At 47.8% G+C, this 16,342-nt stretch overlaps 1 protein-coding gene across 3 annotated transcripts in view; it reads left to right on the top strand.

The window, feature by feature from the left end:
- SERPINA12 (serpin family A member 12) overlaps positions 1–16,342 on the top strand; it is a 31,003-nt gene that overhangs the window by 13,406 nt on the left and 1,255 nt on the right. Inside the window, exons 1-4 of one of the 3 annotated variants that reach the window (XM_024231860.3) lie at positions 215–404; positions 5,974–6,640; positions 8,333–8,603; positions 14,812–14,959. In XM_024231860.3, the coding sequence (XP_024087628.3) occupies positions 6,007–6,640; positions 8,333–8,603; positions 14,812–14,959 (1,053 nt within the window). In that variant the 5' untranslated portion in view covers positions 215–404; positions 5,974–6,006. Of the gene's footprint in view, positions 1–214; positions 405–5,973; positions 6,641–8,332; positions 8,604–14,811; positions 14,960–16,342 lie in introns of those variants that run through there. The other 2 variants (XM_003778365.5, XM_054530970.2) reach the window with 2 other exon arrangements.

Genomic DNA, 16,342 nt, shown 5'->3' with positions numbered 1-16,342 from the left:
TAGACTGTTCTGGCTTCCATACCCAGAGAGCGACTGGGAAATAGAGTCGTTGCAAAAGGTGTCTAGTGGACTTCATTAGGGAAGCCACAGCCCGGTGGGTGTGGCCGGTACAATATTATGCCGCTGCCTCCACAGGGAGAACTCCCAGGGAGGTGGTGTGGCCATTGCTCCCAAAGCCTCCATCACCTGCCCACACACGCCAGCTCATTTTATTGGCCTTACTCTTCCAAGAGGCCATGGAAGTATAAATAAAAAAGCAAGAAAGGCAGATGCAGTTGGCTGGCTCAGTGGACTTCTGAATGTACTGTGAGTATGAGACTTCCCCTTCCAAAAGATCCGGTGCTTCTTGTCTATTCCACATGAAGCTTGCTTCAGATTGAGGGAGGATATAGCACTGTCCACAGGTGGGTGTACGAAAGGAAAATTCTAGAAGATCTCCAAAATCCAGGTAAACCCCTCTTGAGGAATTTGTTGAACATCTTTGGCAGAGTGTTATGGATGTCTACTGCCCAGTGCTTTTCTAGAGAGAGAAGCTTCACGAATGTGGGAATGGGAGAGGTCTTGGGACATAAATGGCGCCTCCAATTTGGGTCCACCCCTGCTGCATGACGCTGGCCACAGTCAGCCTTGTATGTGAGCTGTTTGTGAATCTTTATCTCTCTCTGAGGACAGAGGCTGGATCCATCAACTCACTGGTTCATGGAGAAAGTGAGGCGAAGCAGCCTGTTCAATGCATTTCTGCAGAATTGCCTTCACCACTGATGCACACTGCAACCACAGTCTCTTCCATTGTCCACTCTGGGCCTCATTTCCATCTTTATGGCACAGATAGTCCTGAAGTCAATGATCTCTCAGCCTTTCCAACCCACATACCCTTCCTCCTAGAATGCAGTCACGGAAGGGGAGGAGGACCAGGTCAGGCAAACAGCTGGAAGGTTCTTGAGGGTTTGGAGAAGCCTGTGGGGCTTGTTGGGCTGAGAGTCAGTCTGCAGCATCAATATGGACCATTTCCTGGGCATTGCTCTAGTGCCCCAGTGCCTGACACAGAGTGAGGACTCAAACATATTTCTTAAAGAATGAAGGCAGAAATCTACAGGGCAAATTAACAGGTGGAATGGGGACATGTTCTCTACTCTTTGGTTTCCAGGAAGGAGGAGAAAGTATATTGCTGTGGTCATCAGAGTTTGTTTATGGGGCTTCTCTTACTTCTAACAGGGGAGAGAAGATATGTCTTACCACCACTTAGTTCTAAATGTGCTTTTAAAAATAATAATTTAATTTCTAATGTATATAGAGTAATTTGTTCTTAAAGCAATATCAGTCCTTTAAAACAGGTGAGCCACAGAGCAGGCCCAGAGTGGCTCTTCAAGCGCAGGGCTCTGGTGAGGGTCTTCTGTTGAGAGGTCAAGGCACATCTTTAGCAAGGATTCCTCAGATTTCTCAGCCCAAAGGAGGGCACCGGGTTTATCCAAGTGCTGCACATTCCAAGGGGCACTCTGAAAAGTTTCTGAGGAAAGGTGGCATCTCAGAGGGCCTGGGATTCCTAGGGCAGGAAGGGGTTTCTGGGGCAGGAAGCGGTGTCTGATGCATGCAGCCAAGTGTAGGAAGCATCTCCCCGATGAGCAGGGAACACACTGGTTGCCTGAAGCTCGCTCTGTTGGTTCTCAAGACATGGGAACTTGTCCAAAGCATTCTAAACTTTTTGGTCTCATTGGCTTGAGGAAGGATATTACATCAACTCTTTCTAGCCAGTCAGTTTCATCACAGCGAAGAGAGGTAGGGAGGTCAACTATCAGGAGAGGAGTGACCTGCCCGAGGACAGGGGGAGGTCTCTCTAAAGAAAACTGTGGTTCCAAACCACTGTGCACTGAGTAGACCTTCCATAGCCTGTGTGTGTTATCCCTGTTTAGGTATTGTTTCTTCAAACTGTGGTGATAATGGGGGAAGCACTTTGTAAATTAGAAATATTATTATTGTTGAGTCTGCTGTCACAGCTCACTGTTGCTTCAGTTGGCTGATTGGGACGGTGTGGGAGATGGAAGCAGTGCCCTCCCACAGGGAAACCCCCTCTCGTGTAGACTTAAGCCGCCTGTGCTACCTGTGTGGACGCTTCCCACCTGGTTTGGATCTGTCTTTAGGATGAATGACTTCCGGGTCAGTGAGGCACTATTTTATCTAGTCATAAGAGGAGGAAATTATTTTTCCAAATTAATAGGGAACACGGGAGCAGGGTGGTCAAAGAATTGAAATACTGACTATAGCTTCATGTGTCCCATGTATACTCCATGGGGTTCGGTTTCTATCTTGTTCTTTTTTTTTCTTGGTTTTGTTTTAGTTTTATCTCTTTATTTATTTTGAGTGACAGCCAAACACACACAGATACACACACACACACACATTCCAAACTAAAAGCCAACAAACAATTGCTCAACACAGGAGAGCAACCTATCAATTGATTGGGAAATAACCAGTTGCTCAGCTATTTTAATTGATGGAATTAAAAAATTAGCCTACTCAGGCATCTAACCCAACTGACAAATTTGGGTCAGTTTAAAGCCTGTGATGACAGATGGAAAGGCCTGGAATGGGGCTGGTGTTGGCTGTTTGGGGGAGAAAGGCCAGATGTTCGTACTCAGGGAGCCAGGGCAGGAGGCCCAGTGGAGACTGCTGTGACACAGGCATGCTGAGGTGGGAAGGTGCTGAGACCCAGCCAGGCCAGGGTGTGGGCTGTGTCCCTTGGGGGTGGGGGGTGGTGGCAGTGCCACCTGATCAGCAGCATCTCATGGGGGAAGAAACCAAATTATCACCACCTCCCCCTCATTTAATAGATGAAGATATTGAAAGCCTGAAGCGTGAGGAGACTTGCCTCGAAACACCTAACAAACACACAAGTTGGGGAGGACCACTATCCAGACCTGGAATTCCATAATCTGTTCTCGTTTCTGAAACTTGACAATGTTTAGGGATCAGTGACTGAACATCACTGTAAAACTGTGCGTGCCACAAAGTGTTCCCAGGATGGTGCTTTCCGCAGGTTCCTTCCCTGCTCCGGCCCTGCCCTGCCCGGCCTCCTCCAAGGCTCCTGCCAGGCTGCTGGTTTCACTGCTGCTGAGAATGTTTTCTCAGCTCCTTAAGGGACATGGCTTAACTTCTCCACTCCTAGGCACTGGGAACTTGCGCCCACTCTGAATAGCAGAAGCTTCTATTTTTAATCCAGGCAGCCTTTGTAAACAGTGCAGCCCCCTAAACCCTGAGATGGAATCCTTCCTATTTTCTTTTGTTCATCTGAAGCATCCTTGGGAATTTTACTAATTTCTCTTCTGCAATCTGTTTTCAGACAGCCCAAAGAGCCCTTGTTCATCACCAGCTGTTATTAAGTTTCACCAAAGAGTGGTTTTTGGGGGTAGAAGGTGCTTAGAGAGCACCTAGGTTCAGAGAGGGAAAGTGCTTTCTGGAATGTCACACAGCTACGAAGTCATGAGAGCAGAGCACAGAACTCCTGCCTACTTAGTAGTCCTGGCATTTTAAAAAATATGTATCTGCCCGTATTTGTGAGGATGTTTTTGGCTTCAAGGAAGTGACCATGTAACTCAACGTCACTGGGGGTCCAGAGGCAGGGTGGGCTCTGGGGTCAGCTTTTTCCATGGACCCAGCTCCAGTTTCTCTTAAGAGCCCTTGGATGCATCCTCTGTGCTATGGCTTTGTCTTAGAGTCACTTCCCTCATGGGGCAAAGTTGCTGTTAGTCCCTGCCTGCCATGCCTTCCTGCCCAGGACATCCCAGGAAAGAGACAGGTCAGCACCCCAACATTCCAACAAACAGTCTTGAAATCCTCCCTCATTGCACCCCTTAAGCCACATGCCCCTCCCTAAACAAGGATCAGGGCAGAAATTCCCACCTGCACTGATTGGATTAGGTCTGGCTCCTGAACCAACCAATAGCAGGAGAGTTGAGATGCCCCTGCACCAATCAGGCCCTCCCTTGGAGCTGGGAGGGGCTTGTGTCCCTGAGGCACATGGGCTGCCTGAGAGAAGAGTATATTATTGAAAAGAAGAAAAAGAAAGAGAAGATGAGGAGAAGAGGATAAGAGGAGAAGAAGGGGAGGAGGGGGAAGAGGAGAAGAAGGAAGAGGAGGATCTATTGGGAAGCTGGGAGAATGGATGCTGAGGGAGCAATGAGCAGTATTCACTAGAATTTTCCAATACTATAGTACAAACTCCTTGAAGACCTCTGCTGTGATCAAGGCTCTATCCACAGTGCTTGGTGTAGAAGGATTTGGACATGAAGAACCTGGGAACTGGGGACACTCCTAGGTACAGGCCCTGCCTGGTGTTCATTCATCTGCTTATTCAGTCAACCAGAAAGAGCCAGGCAAGGGAATTTAGCTGTGCAGACCCTGTTGGTGGCTGACCCAGTTCCCTTTTGCTGGTGCTGCTGTGAGGGTTGGCTGCTGACAGCTCACAGCTGCCTTCCCCTCTCCAGAAAATTGTCCTTGGCTGATAAGACCTAACTGACCCAGTTATGCACCATGACCTGCATCCAGAGGACAGATCACAGCCACCAACTGACTGATTCTATCCAAAAGGCCAGCCTGGAGAGCCCTCCTGCTGTGGATCAGGCCAAGGCTAGATGTCACCTTGGCTCCTTCCCTTTTCCATCCCACTTCCCTCACTTCCCTACAGGGAAGACAACTGCCTCAATTCATAACATGTACCTAAATCCCCATCTCAGGTTCTGCTTCTAGGGAACCCAATCTAAGACAACCGTGAATAACTTTTACTGTGGACAGGCTGGCTATTACCCATGGATTACAGGCATGTAAGATATAAATTACAGGAAGAAAGCAGACTAAATGATATAACAGATGACCAAGCAAAGAAATCTGCCTTCGTTTTACATATAAATGGGTGTAACCATCACTGACAGTAGTATGTCCAACCAGAGAAATCAATAAGCTTTTTAGGCCAACACGCTTTTGGCATCTCTCTGCAGCATTAGGGCTGGAGATTAAGGGAAAACAGTCTTGTCTCCCAGAAGCTCACAGTGCTGTTGGAAGATGTCAAAGCAGAGAAGAGGGTGAAAGGAGCAGCAGTCCAGAGCCAGGCAGACCCGGCTGTTCCTCTCCCATGGTGCCATCCTCTTCCCTCCCTGGGAAGGGTGGAAGGAAGAAGGTTTCCTGGAGACCTAAGTCCTCCCGGAATGAGTATCCACCACCTAGAGAACATACGAGCTTAAACAAAGGGCTTGATCTCTGCAAATTAGTCATAATTCTTTTGGCTGAAGGGGAAAAATTCACCTCAAACCAGCCAACTCTAAAAGGGAAATTTATTGGCTTTTATAACTTCGAAACATGGAAGTGGGTAGCAAACTGAGTTAAAGCTTAGTCCAGGGTCTCCGAAGATGTCATCGGATGTGTCAGTCCATTTCTGTCTTTCAACCTCCCTGTATCGCTCTCCTCTCCTTCTACATGTGGAAACCATGGCCACATTCAGCTTCAGGGCTACTTCACAAAGCTAGCTGCCCCAAAGTTTAGGGGGTTTTGCATTCCCTTAGAAAGACACTGAGTGGTCTGATTTTGGTCCACACTCTCATCTTTAACCAGCCAGTGTGGCAAAGGAATGAAGTATTATGATGGTAGGTCTGGGCCACATGCTTACACTATGGGGTATCCTCACTGTGGTCCAATGGAGGGAAGGAGAGCTGTTTCTCAAAGGAATTGAGACTCTGTTTCCATAAAGAGGGTACAAAAACAAGAGATGTCTTCTACATTCAGTCCTCCTATTTACAAAATGTAGAAAGTCATTTCTAGTCCCCAGGGTGATTATAAAGTTTAAATGCTATAAAGGGGTCAAAGCACTCATAAACTGCTATGTACAACACATACTAGTCACTGTATTTCTTCTTTCATCTTGTCTTCCTCTGGGTAACATGTAGGCAATGGGGTTATCATGTTCTTTTTTTCTGCTAACCTCAGGTCTACTACTCAACAGGATATTCTTCAAGGAAAATGAACCCCACACTAGGCCTGGCCATTTTTCTGGCTGTCCTCCTCACCGTGAAAGGTCTTCTAAAGCCAAGCTTCTCACCACGGAATTATAAAGTTTTGAGCCAGGCCCAAGGGTGGAAGCAAAGGATGGCAGCTAAGGAGCTTGCAAGGCAGAACATGGACTTTGGCTTTAAGCTGCTCAAGAAGCTGGCCTTTAACAACCCTGGCAGGAACATCTTCCTATCCCCCTTGAGCATCTCTACAGCTTTCTCCATGCTGTGCCTGGGTGCCCAGGACAGCACCCTAGATGAGATCAAGCAGGGGTTCAACTTCAGAAAGATGCCAGAAAAAGATCTTCATGAGGGCTTCCAATACATCATCCACGAGCTGACCCAGAAGACCCAGGACCTCAAACTGAGCATTGGGAACACGCTGTTCATTGAACAGAGGCTGCAGCCACAGCATAAGTTTTTGGAAGATGCCAAGAACTTTTACAGTGCCGAAACCATCCTTACCAACTTTAAGAATTTGGAAATGGCTCAGAAGCAGATCAATGACTTTATCAGTAAAAAAACCCATGGGAAAATTAACAACCTGATCGAAACTATAGACCCTGGCACTGTGATGCTTCTTGCAAATTATATTTTCTTTCGAGGTAAGGCTTTTGGCATGTTGGTGTGGAAAGAACACAATGACCACTAGACTTGGGTTAAAAACCTGGGTTGGCCACTTGTTTGCTCTGTGACCTTGAATTCATATGTGATTTATCTCTCAGAACCTCACTTTTCCTATCTGTAAAATGGGTACCATGATACATAACTCATACAATTATTGAGATTTAAAGTGAAAAATGTATGGGAAATGAGCTTTATGAAGTCTATCATTTTCATTATTGGTGATTATCCTAACACAACATTGGTTATAGAAGTTGGAATGACATTTTGTTCCCATCTCTTAGATGAGAAAAAAAATTCAGAGAGAGATTAATTGACTTACTCCAAGTTACAAAGCCCATCATTGACAGTCAGGACTGGAACACATTTCTCCTGGCCCTAGCACTGTGTGCTTTCCAGCACTCTAAGCAGACACCTGAGATGGTGATTGTATTGGTTATGGTGATGGTGATCACTTGGTGGGTCTCCTTATATATATATTGTATAAATTCTCCTTATCAGACTTTATATATTTCCCAGATCTGATGGAGAGAGACAGAAAAAAAAGATGGAAGAATGTTTCCAAATTTCAGCTTGATCCCCCAACACCACACAGAACACGTGTACACAGACAGGTTGGCCAAAATAGGTGAGAATCAGAGGCCAACAGCCATCAGTCCAGACAAAATCACTGCTTGAGTGTCAGGAACATGGTACTAAATATAAAAAATTGAGGGTTCTCAAAATCCGCAGGCAGATTGATGGCTAAAGAAGAAAAAAGGTGACCAATGGCAGTCTAAAACCTCTATCTGCCCAAACCAGAGAAGGAAAGAGGGGAATCTGGAATTTCCTGAAATCCCTATGTCCCTTAGATAATAATAGGAATAACAGTGAAAATAATGATGCTGATGATGACTAGCACCTACTCAACACTCACTATACACAGGCACTGAGCTGTGCTGCCTTATCCCACTACATGTCAAGGCATCGCTATGAGGTAGCGGTCAATATCCTCATTCTACAAATAAGAACACTGAAGTCCAGGGAGATTGAGACACTTACCCAAGGTTAACCCTTGATAACCTTTTGGACAGGTAGATAGAACAATGAGGCCAAGATTTGAACTCAGGGAGTTGGCCCTATAATGAGGACTCTGAGGCAGCAAGTTTGAAAGACCCAGGTCTGAGTTTATGCCAAATAGGTCAAGGTATCTTCAGAGTCCAGGCACCCAGGCTTCAGTGTTCACTGCTCTTTGGCAAGCTCCCAGTGGCAGCCTGTTTCACCAGTTTTCTTAGTACCACATGAGAGCAGCTCCTTCAGGACTAACTCAGATTAGAATCAAGCGTTTCTACTCATATCAGACTCAATTAACCCTCATTAATTGTAATGCAGTCCCCTCTGTTAAGACATAATCAGTGGGCTTTGTCAGGCTTAGGGGAACCTGAGCTTATGGTAGTCTGCTTTTCCCCTCTTAATTTGGCAGTCTAGTCCTGGCTTCTTTGGGAACTAATAATTGCACCTGAGCCCATCTCATCAGAAATCTCCAGGACGTGGCATGAGGGCAAGGACTTCCCTGATATCCTGGACTACCCCCTTTCACCCTGAATCTGTGTGGACAGAGACTACTGGTTAGTTGGATTTAGTCACCTTTTTCCCTTGGGATAACATGTCTGTTTGTCTTTCTTCAATCTAAGCCAGGTGGAAACATGAGTTTGATCCAAATGTAACTAAAGAGGAAGATTTCTTTCTGGAGAAAAACAGTTCAGTCAAGGTGCCCATGATGTTCCGTAGTGGCATGTACCAAGTTGGCTATGACGATAAGCTCTCTTGCACCATCCTAGAAATACCTTACCAGAAAAATATCACAGCCATCTTCATCGTTCCTGATGAGGGCAAGCTGAAGCACTTGGAGAAGGGATGGCAGGTGGACACTTTCTCCAGATGGAAAACATTACTGTCACGCAGGTAAAGTGGGTGCCTAGCCCTCGCAGCTTTTTCCTTCTCCTGTCTTCTCTCTTATTTCTTCTGTCTGAGCTCTTACCTTATGGCCAAGTCCTCTTCTGGGCTCTATAATAAACTTATATCATGGTGAGAATTAGACTGGGGAACAAATCATAGGAATAGAGTGAAGTGCTTGGCTCTTTGAGGGAGATTCATCAAGACTGTGAGAGCACAGTAGATGGAGTCTTACTGGAGGGCGGTGGTCAGGGAGGACTTCACAGAGGAGATAGCATTTGAGCCAAGTCTTCAAGGCTGAGTGGCAGTCTGTATGAAAGGGGGAGGAGCAAAGGAAACTGCAAGGACAAACATGGGCTGTAAAAGAGAGCTGTGAGTTGTGAGTAGAATGATGTTGTCAACTGTGGTGTCACAACAAAACCCATGAAGTATCCAAAGTAAGTTATACAAATAAGAGTTGAAGAACCAAAGAGAGTAAATATTTTTCTTTTAAAACATAAACTGATATTAGATTAATGCTAAGCCTACAGAATTCCTCCCAGGCACTTGCTTACTGATAGATTTTGGGGGAAGAGGTAAGAGTTGGTGTTGGGTTTAAGTCTTGGGGACTTAGTCTCAGCATGGACATACATAGTGCCTTGAAAGTGGCTGGGCTAGTGGCCTCTAGTAGCCAGAGCAGTGAAGGAGATGTAGCAGAGTGGGCAGCTTCCACTTGGACAGGTGTCAGATGTCCTCTTCTCTGTTCTCTTTCCCTCTTCCACCTTGTCCCTGTCATCATTCCCCATGCATCTCCATAAAGGTATTTACTAAGAACCTCTGCCACAACTAATGTCCTGTCAGGCAGCAAGGACGGTACCAAGAGAGGTACAGATGATGCTAGGACTGAGCTTAGTAACCCATGGGTGGTAACTGAACTGATGCAACTCTTTTCATGCAGAACACTGTCTTGGAGGCATTCCAGAATGCATCTCTTATATCTAGAGTGAGCTGCAGACTCAAGAAAGGGAAATTCTGATTCCGAATGCTTCCAATTAAGTCACGGTACTGGGATGGGGGAGCCTAGTAGCAGAGCATCCCAAGAGCGTTGCCATCCCTTGAGATCTGCGTAGCCTCACCTGCCCTTCCCACTGGGAGCCAGGGAGCTGCAAGGGTTGGCAGGGTCTGGCCACTGAAACAAAAGGAGGGGTCCAGGTTACAACCTTTAGCTGAGACCTGGTTTTCTCATCTATGGTGTGTGGCCATAATATTGCCAACACCACAGTACTCTTGAGAGAATTAAATGTGCCTTAGCATAGCATTGCCCCACAGAAAACACACCCAAATGAAGTTCCTCTCTCCTTCCCATTGGCTAAAGAGGCAGAGCTCCAAGATTCTCAGCAGAACTTTGGAACTTCTGGTTTATTGAATGACAGGTGTCCTGCAAATCTGACCCTCTTACCCTCAGGTTGAAGCCCTAGGTTGGCTGCTCTTCCACTGCAGAAGATGTTCCCAGTGGGGAGGGCGGGTGAGGCTGTGCAGATCTCGAGGGATGGCAGTGCTCTTGGAATGCCCTGCCACTTAGCTCCCCCCTTCAATATATGTGACTTTATTGAAAGCATTCAGAACAATAATTTTCCTTTCTCAAGCCTGCAGCTCACTCTAGATATCAGAGATGCATTCTGCAATGCCTCCAAGCCACGTTCCGTGTGAAAGGAGTCACATCAGTTCAGTTCAGTTACCACCCACGGGTTCCCCCATGTTGTCTCAACATGGGGACATCCCCAAAGGCACTGACATGTTTCAGCCTGCACTCTACAGATTTTTAGAGTTCAAAGAGATGTCTTGGGAGATCTCCCTAAGGAATTGGGGGGTGTAGAAGGTGAAGAGAAGGTGAGAAATGGGAGGGATGCCAGGTCTTCCACCCCACTTCATCCAGAAGTCCTGGCTTTGTGAGACATGGACTCCAGAATATGACATTTCCTGTAGGACTCAAATTACAGTGGCTTGAGACCCTGCAGTTGATTTGCTGGAACTCACCATCCTGAGTGCACTCCACCCCTATCTCCAAGCCATGTCTGACAATTTCTCCATGGGGCTACAGCTCAAGTGCTACACTGGGGGCTTCACATTCCCCTCACTGGGGCCCTCTGCAGCCCCTGGTATTGTGACCACCATCAGGCCACCACCAACCACACAGAGATGTTCCCTGGGCACTGCCACCATCTCTCTGGCTTCAGGCTTCATCTCCTTTTGCACCATTACACAAGAGTGAAATAGACCTTTAAGATTTTCTGTAGGCTAGTTCCAGACTTCCTGGAGGTTTGGGAATAACAGAACCAAAGCTCCTCACAGGGACCCAGGATAACTTACAGCGCATAGAAGTGGCGTCTTGTGAAGTCGAAGTGTAGAGTGTAGGCTGCTCTCAGTGGCGTCTTGTGGAGTCCAAGTGTAGGCTGCTCTCAGCATCTCCTCCAGGGTACCTCCTTCCATTTATCTAGTGCCTGGTCTGCCTCCCCCATCCCTCTGGGACTGCTCTCCGCATCTCCTTGACTTGAGGCCAGGCCTCCCCACCAGGAAGGCCATGGAGAGGAAGTTTCCTCTCACCCCAGGGATGTCTTGCCTACCCAGTCACTTCTGGCCTTGGAATGACAGACAGGGTATTGTCCACCTTCCTGAGAAGAAACTCCAAATCCTCTTGCAGGACAGGGGGCTTGCCCACGGTCCTCAGGGAATTACGTTTGGTTAGAACATGGTAGGCAAATATTCCTACCTTCTGAGCTCATTATTTCTGGAAGATAAGTGGTCAAGTTGCTTTGATCTACAGGTGGGAAGCCTAGTCCAGACAGCTCAGTGGCCCGCTATGGGAGAGCAGAGGTGGACGGGCTATACCTATGCATTCTTTCTGCAGTCCTCTCCAGACTGGAGGGCCTAGAAGACACTGAGCAGAAAAATCACCTTTTCCCTAAAAGAAGTAACCAAGTCAACAGACACACACCAACTTACATGTGGGTAGAACATGTCAGAATTTAGGCTTCGGATGACTTCCACCGGCCTCTGTGCAGGAGGCAGACACCTGCTTTGGATTTGCATAATTTGAGGCCAGGTGCTGCTCTGATTTCCCCAGAGGAAAAGCTCTGTTTCCCAGGGTCCACCTTTAGGAGCAGAAAACTGCTGGTGGCTTTGAAATAGCCATTGTCCTGTTCAGAAGTGTCGAGGGTCCACTCCCAGCCTGGGTGCCCTCCCCCACATTTCCGTACATATTGGTATATGCACTCACCTGTCAGCACAGCTGCATTTAGTGCCTTCCCACGTTGGCACAAACTAAAGCCAATCTCCTCATTTACGCACTGGACCTACGGCCCCTCGCTACTCAGGAACATCACCCTAGAAATCCTGTCCTTGCTTTCCTACGTCGGCATGTGTTTTTCTCTCTTCTGAATCATTTCCATCGATACAAAGATGCCCTTATCTTTCCCATCATGAAACCTCGCAGGGGACCAGGGAAAACTTACAGCTCATGGAAGTGGCTACTATGCAGGAAGACAAAGCAGGTGTCTGCCTTCTGTGCAGGCAGGCCTGTATGGCTTGTGCTGGCCTGCAGGAAATCTCAATGCTATTATTTTTCCCAACATAACAGCTTCTCTTGACCTCTGCTTTCCCCCAGTTATTCCTCCATTTCGCCACTCCCCATTTGCAGGTGAATACCATGGAGCAGTTGCCTCTGTTCACAGCCCCTAGTTCCTCTCATCCTCTCCTAAATCCACTCCAGTCCAGCTTCTGCACCCACTTCTCACAGAGACCTCCCTTCCCAGGGTCCCAAGGGTGTCTGTGTTGCAGAGTGCAGTCAGTCTCAGGCCTCGCTCTTCGGCTGGTTGGTGTCCCCAACTCCTTAAGGCGCTCTTCATTTGGCTTCCAGCTCTCCGCTCTCACAGCACCTCCCACCTCTTCCCTCCTCAATCTTCTTTGCTGGAGACCCCTCTCCTCCTCCAGGTCTCAGAGGTGAGTGTCTCAGGGCTCAGTTCTCAGCCTTCTTTTCTGTCTATACTTACCCCTGAGTGAGCGCACAGGCTCAGAGCTTTAAACACCATCTCTATTACCACGACTGCCATGCTTCCATCCCCAGCCCCTGTTCTCCCCCAAATTCCAGAGTCATGGATCTTTCTGTTTACCCGGAGTCTCCCCTGGATGTGTAATTGGAGCTTAGTGTCAACACATCCAGAATGGCGTCCTGATCTGTCCCAAGGAACCTCCCCAAGCCCGCCCATCTCAGTCAATGGTGACTCCATCTTTTTAGTTGCTCAAGCCAAAAACCTTGGAGTCACACTGACCACTCTGAAATGCCTCATTCGGTCTGTCAGGAAACTGCTTTAGCCTACAGCAAACCACATCTGGAATTTGGTATCTTTCTGCCGTCTCTGGGGCTCCCAACATCTGACGACCACACTAGCTTCCAAATGGTCTCCCAGCATCAATTTTTGCCCATCCCCACTGTACACAACACCACCACCAAGAGTATGTTCTTAACAGAGGCAACAGAATGATCCTTTTAAATCCTAAGCAAGACTATGTCACTCCTCTGTTCAAAACCCTACAGTGACTCCCCATTTTATTCAGGAAAAAAAAAAAAGCCCAATTTGTCTAACTCTCTTGCCTGCCTCAAGGTTTGCTCAAACTTTGGACCAATCCTCAATTCCTGCAAGTTGATCTATTTATTTTTTTTCCATAGCACTTACTGCCTTCTGCATACCGCTAGTACATGTATGTAGGTTTAGGTGGTACTTTTTGTTGTGTTGATTCTATCACCTGTCTCCCCTGCTAGAACACACAGTCAGGAGCAGAGATCTTTGCCTGTTCTGTGCATAGATGCATCTCCAGCACCTAGAACAGCACCTAGTATACAGTAGGGATTTAATAAATGTTTGTTGAGTGAATGAATGAGTGGAAAGGTAAATTTGGGAGTCGTTGGGCCTGTTGATGATATTCAAAGCTGTGAGACTGAATGACATGCATGGGGAGGGAGTGAAGGTGGAAAAGAGAAGGGGACCAAGGTCTGAGCCTCGAAGCAGCAGTATAGCTGGTAGACATGGGTGGGGTGGAGCCAGACAGGGGCAGGAGTGGTGGGGAAGGAGGAGAAGCCTCAAGGGGTGGACTTGGAATGCTTCACCTTGGGGAAAGGGATTACCGTCAGGTGCGGCTCACTGAGAGCTGACTCTGGGACTTGGGGCTGGTTGTCAACGGTGACTCTGGAAAGAGTTGCTTCCATAAAAAGTTGAGGTCAAAGAGCTGACTGGAGTGGACTGAGGCAATCATGGGAGAGAGTGGAGATAGCTGCTATAAAAGGAAGGAAAGAAATGAGCTGGAAGCTGGAGAGGCTATTCAGGGCCAAGAGAGATCTCTTGGCGTTAGTTTTTGAGGATAGGGTCACTCTAGCATGAGGCCTCCTCCAGAGGAGGATCAAAGGGGCACTGTTTAAGGATGATGCAGGAGAGAGAGGACACATAGGCAGGAATGAGGTCCTTGGGTAGGTGGGAAAATAGGGTGCAAGGCCAGGTGAACAGGAATCCAGGGTCTGCAGGTACCTCAGGAGCCCCTGGGCCCCAGGCTCCGGGCAGGAGGCTGATCGCGGTTCAGCCACAGAGGATGTGAAGCTGCTAGTTGGAGGGCAGGAGGATGGACACCTGCTAAGCACCAACTGTCTGCTGAGCGCCTTGTCTGCATTTGCCTTAGCACCCCTAGTGTCCCGCAGGAGCGACGATGATCATCTTCCTTCTCACACAAGTGACTTAGAGAGGGAAGGTCACGGAGCTCATGAGAGGCAGAGTGGATTTGAACTCAGTTCTGTCTAGCTCCAGATTCTGGGAGCCTTGTTCCCTCCAGTGTCAGGTCTTCCGGGGTCAGGATGGGCTCAGGGCTCAGGCATGGCAGCGACTACAGTGGGGACATCATCAGTGACTGTGGCTGAAGGGGCTCTGAGACGGGGGAACTTGAGACTTGAGAACACTCCCTGTAGAGGGCTCTGGGGCAGGTGTGCTGGGAGGCGGGGACACGGTTCAGAGAGCTTATGGTGTTTTGAAACCAAGGTCCCAGGGTTAAGGAGCCTCTCCTCATTCTGTGGATGGAGAGAGATTGGAGACCTCTGGGGCTGGGAGGACACATGTTTCATTCGTCATGTATCCTGAGGCTTGCCCTGCAACACAACAGGACTTGACCACTCACCGTTGTCATGTCAATTCCCCAGGGTCGTAGATGTGTCTGTGCCCAGACTCCACATGACGGGCACCTTCAACCTGAAGAAGACTCTCTCCTACATAGGTGTCTCCAAAATCTTTGAGGAACATGGTGATCTCACCAAGATCGCCCCTTATCGCAGCCTGAAAGTGGGTGAGGTAAGCCTGCCTAGCCTGGACTCCACTCCCTGCAACACAGGGGCCTTCCCCCAGCCCCGGGCCAGAGCCAGGGTCACAATGGCTGTCAGAGCCAGGACTCCACCCACTAGTCAGGGCGGCAATGAATGCAGCTGTGCCGCTTACCAACCCCGTGATCCTGGGCAAACCACATAACCTCCCCCAGCCTCATGCTTCCAGTCTTTAAAACTGCTGCTATTTTGGAAATCAATTCAATGTAGCAAATGTTGATCAAGGCCTGGAACAGTTATCAGGCCTAGAACTGGTCTAGGTCTAACCCAGACCCTCTCCCAAAGGCCACATCCTTCTTTCTTTCTTTCTTTCTTTCTTTCTTTCTTTCTTTCTTTCTTTCTTTCTTTCTTTCTCTCTCCTTTCTTTCTCTCTCTCCTTTCTTTCTTTCTTTCTTTATTTCTTTTTCTTTCTTTCTTTCTTTCTCTCTCTCTCTCTTCCTTCCTTTCTTTCTTTCTTTTATTTTTTTTTTGAAGGAGTCTTGCACTGTCGCCCAGGCTGGAGTACAGTGGCGCCTCTAGGCTCACTGTAACCTCCACCTCCCAGGTTCAAGCAATTCTCCTGCCTCAGCCTCCCGAGTAGCTGGGATTACAGGCGCCCGCCACCATGCCTGGCTAATTTTTTTGTATTTTTAGTAGAGACAGGGTTTCACCATGTTGCCCAGGCTGGTCTCAAACTCCTGACCTCAGGTCATCCACCCACCTTGGCCTCCCAAAGTGCTGGGATTACAGGCGTGAGCCACCACGCCCAAGGCCACACGTTTCATATGAGTTGGCGTAAGCATGTGCTGCATAGGAAGAGATGACCAAGCAAAGGGGCCTGTGGCCTCTGGCAAAGGTGAGCACCTGACTGTCTGGGGCAAGAAGAGAGCACCGTATAGGTAGAGTCACCGGATTTAGCAGATTTCAATAAGGATGCCCAATTAAATTTGAATTTTAGATAAATGATGAATAATTTTTTTAGTGACAGTATGTTCCGAATATTTCACGGGACACACTTACACTAAAACATATTCATTGTTTATCTTGAATTCAAATTTCAGTGGATGTCCTGTATTTCACATGGCAACCCTACTTTGGGGTTAAAAAGGCATTGAAGGAGGGGAAAGATTTCAACAAGCAGAGATGGGTGCGGGGATGGGTGCAGCAGTGTGGCCAAGGCTGGGGGTTTTTGGATATCATGGAGTAGTGGGTGGTGGGGATTGGGTGCTTAGTGGAGATAAAATGGGAAGTTCAAACCAGTCTGGGAAGGATCCAGCTTGCCAAGCTGAGCCCGCTGCTCTGAATCAGATGGCACAGATTCCACTGTATTTTTCATGTTGACATAAGAAACACAGTTACTAGAATTTTCTCACTT

This window comes from Pongo abelii, chromosome 15 (assembly GCF_028885655.2).
Source record: "Pongo abelii isolate AG06213 chromosome 15, NHGRI_mPonAbe1-v2.0_pri, whole genome shotgun sequence".
Taxonomy (NCBI): domain Eukaryota; kingdom Metazoa; phylum Chordata; class Mammalia; order Primates; family Hominidae; genus Pongo; species Pongo abelii.
The sequence above is the reverse complement of the archived record's forward strand: the minus strand, read 5'-3'. Positions and strand labels throughout refer to the sequence as shown.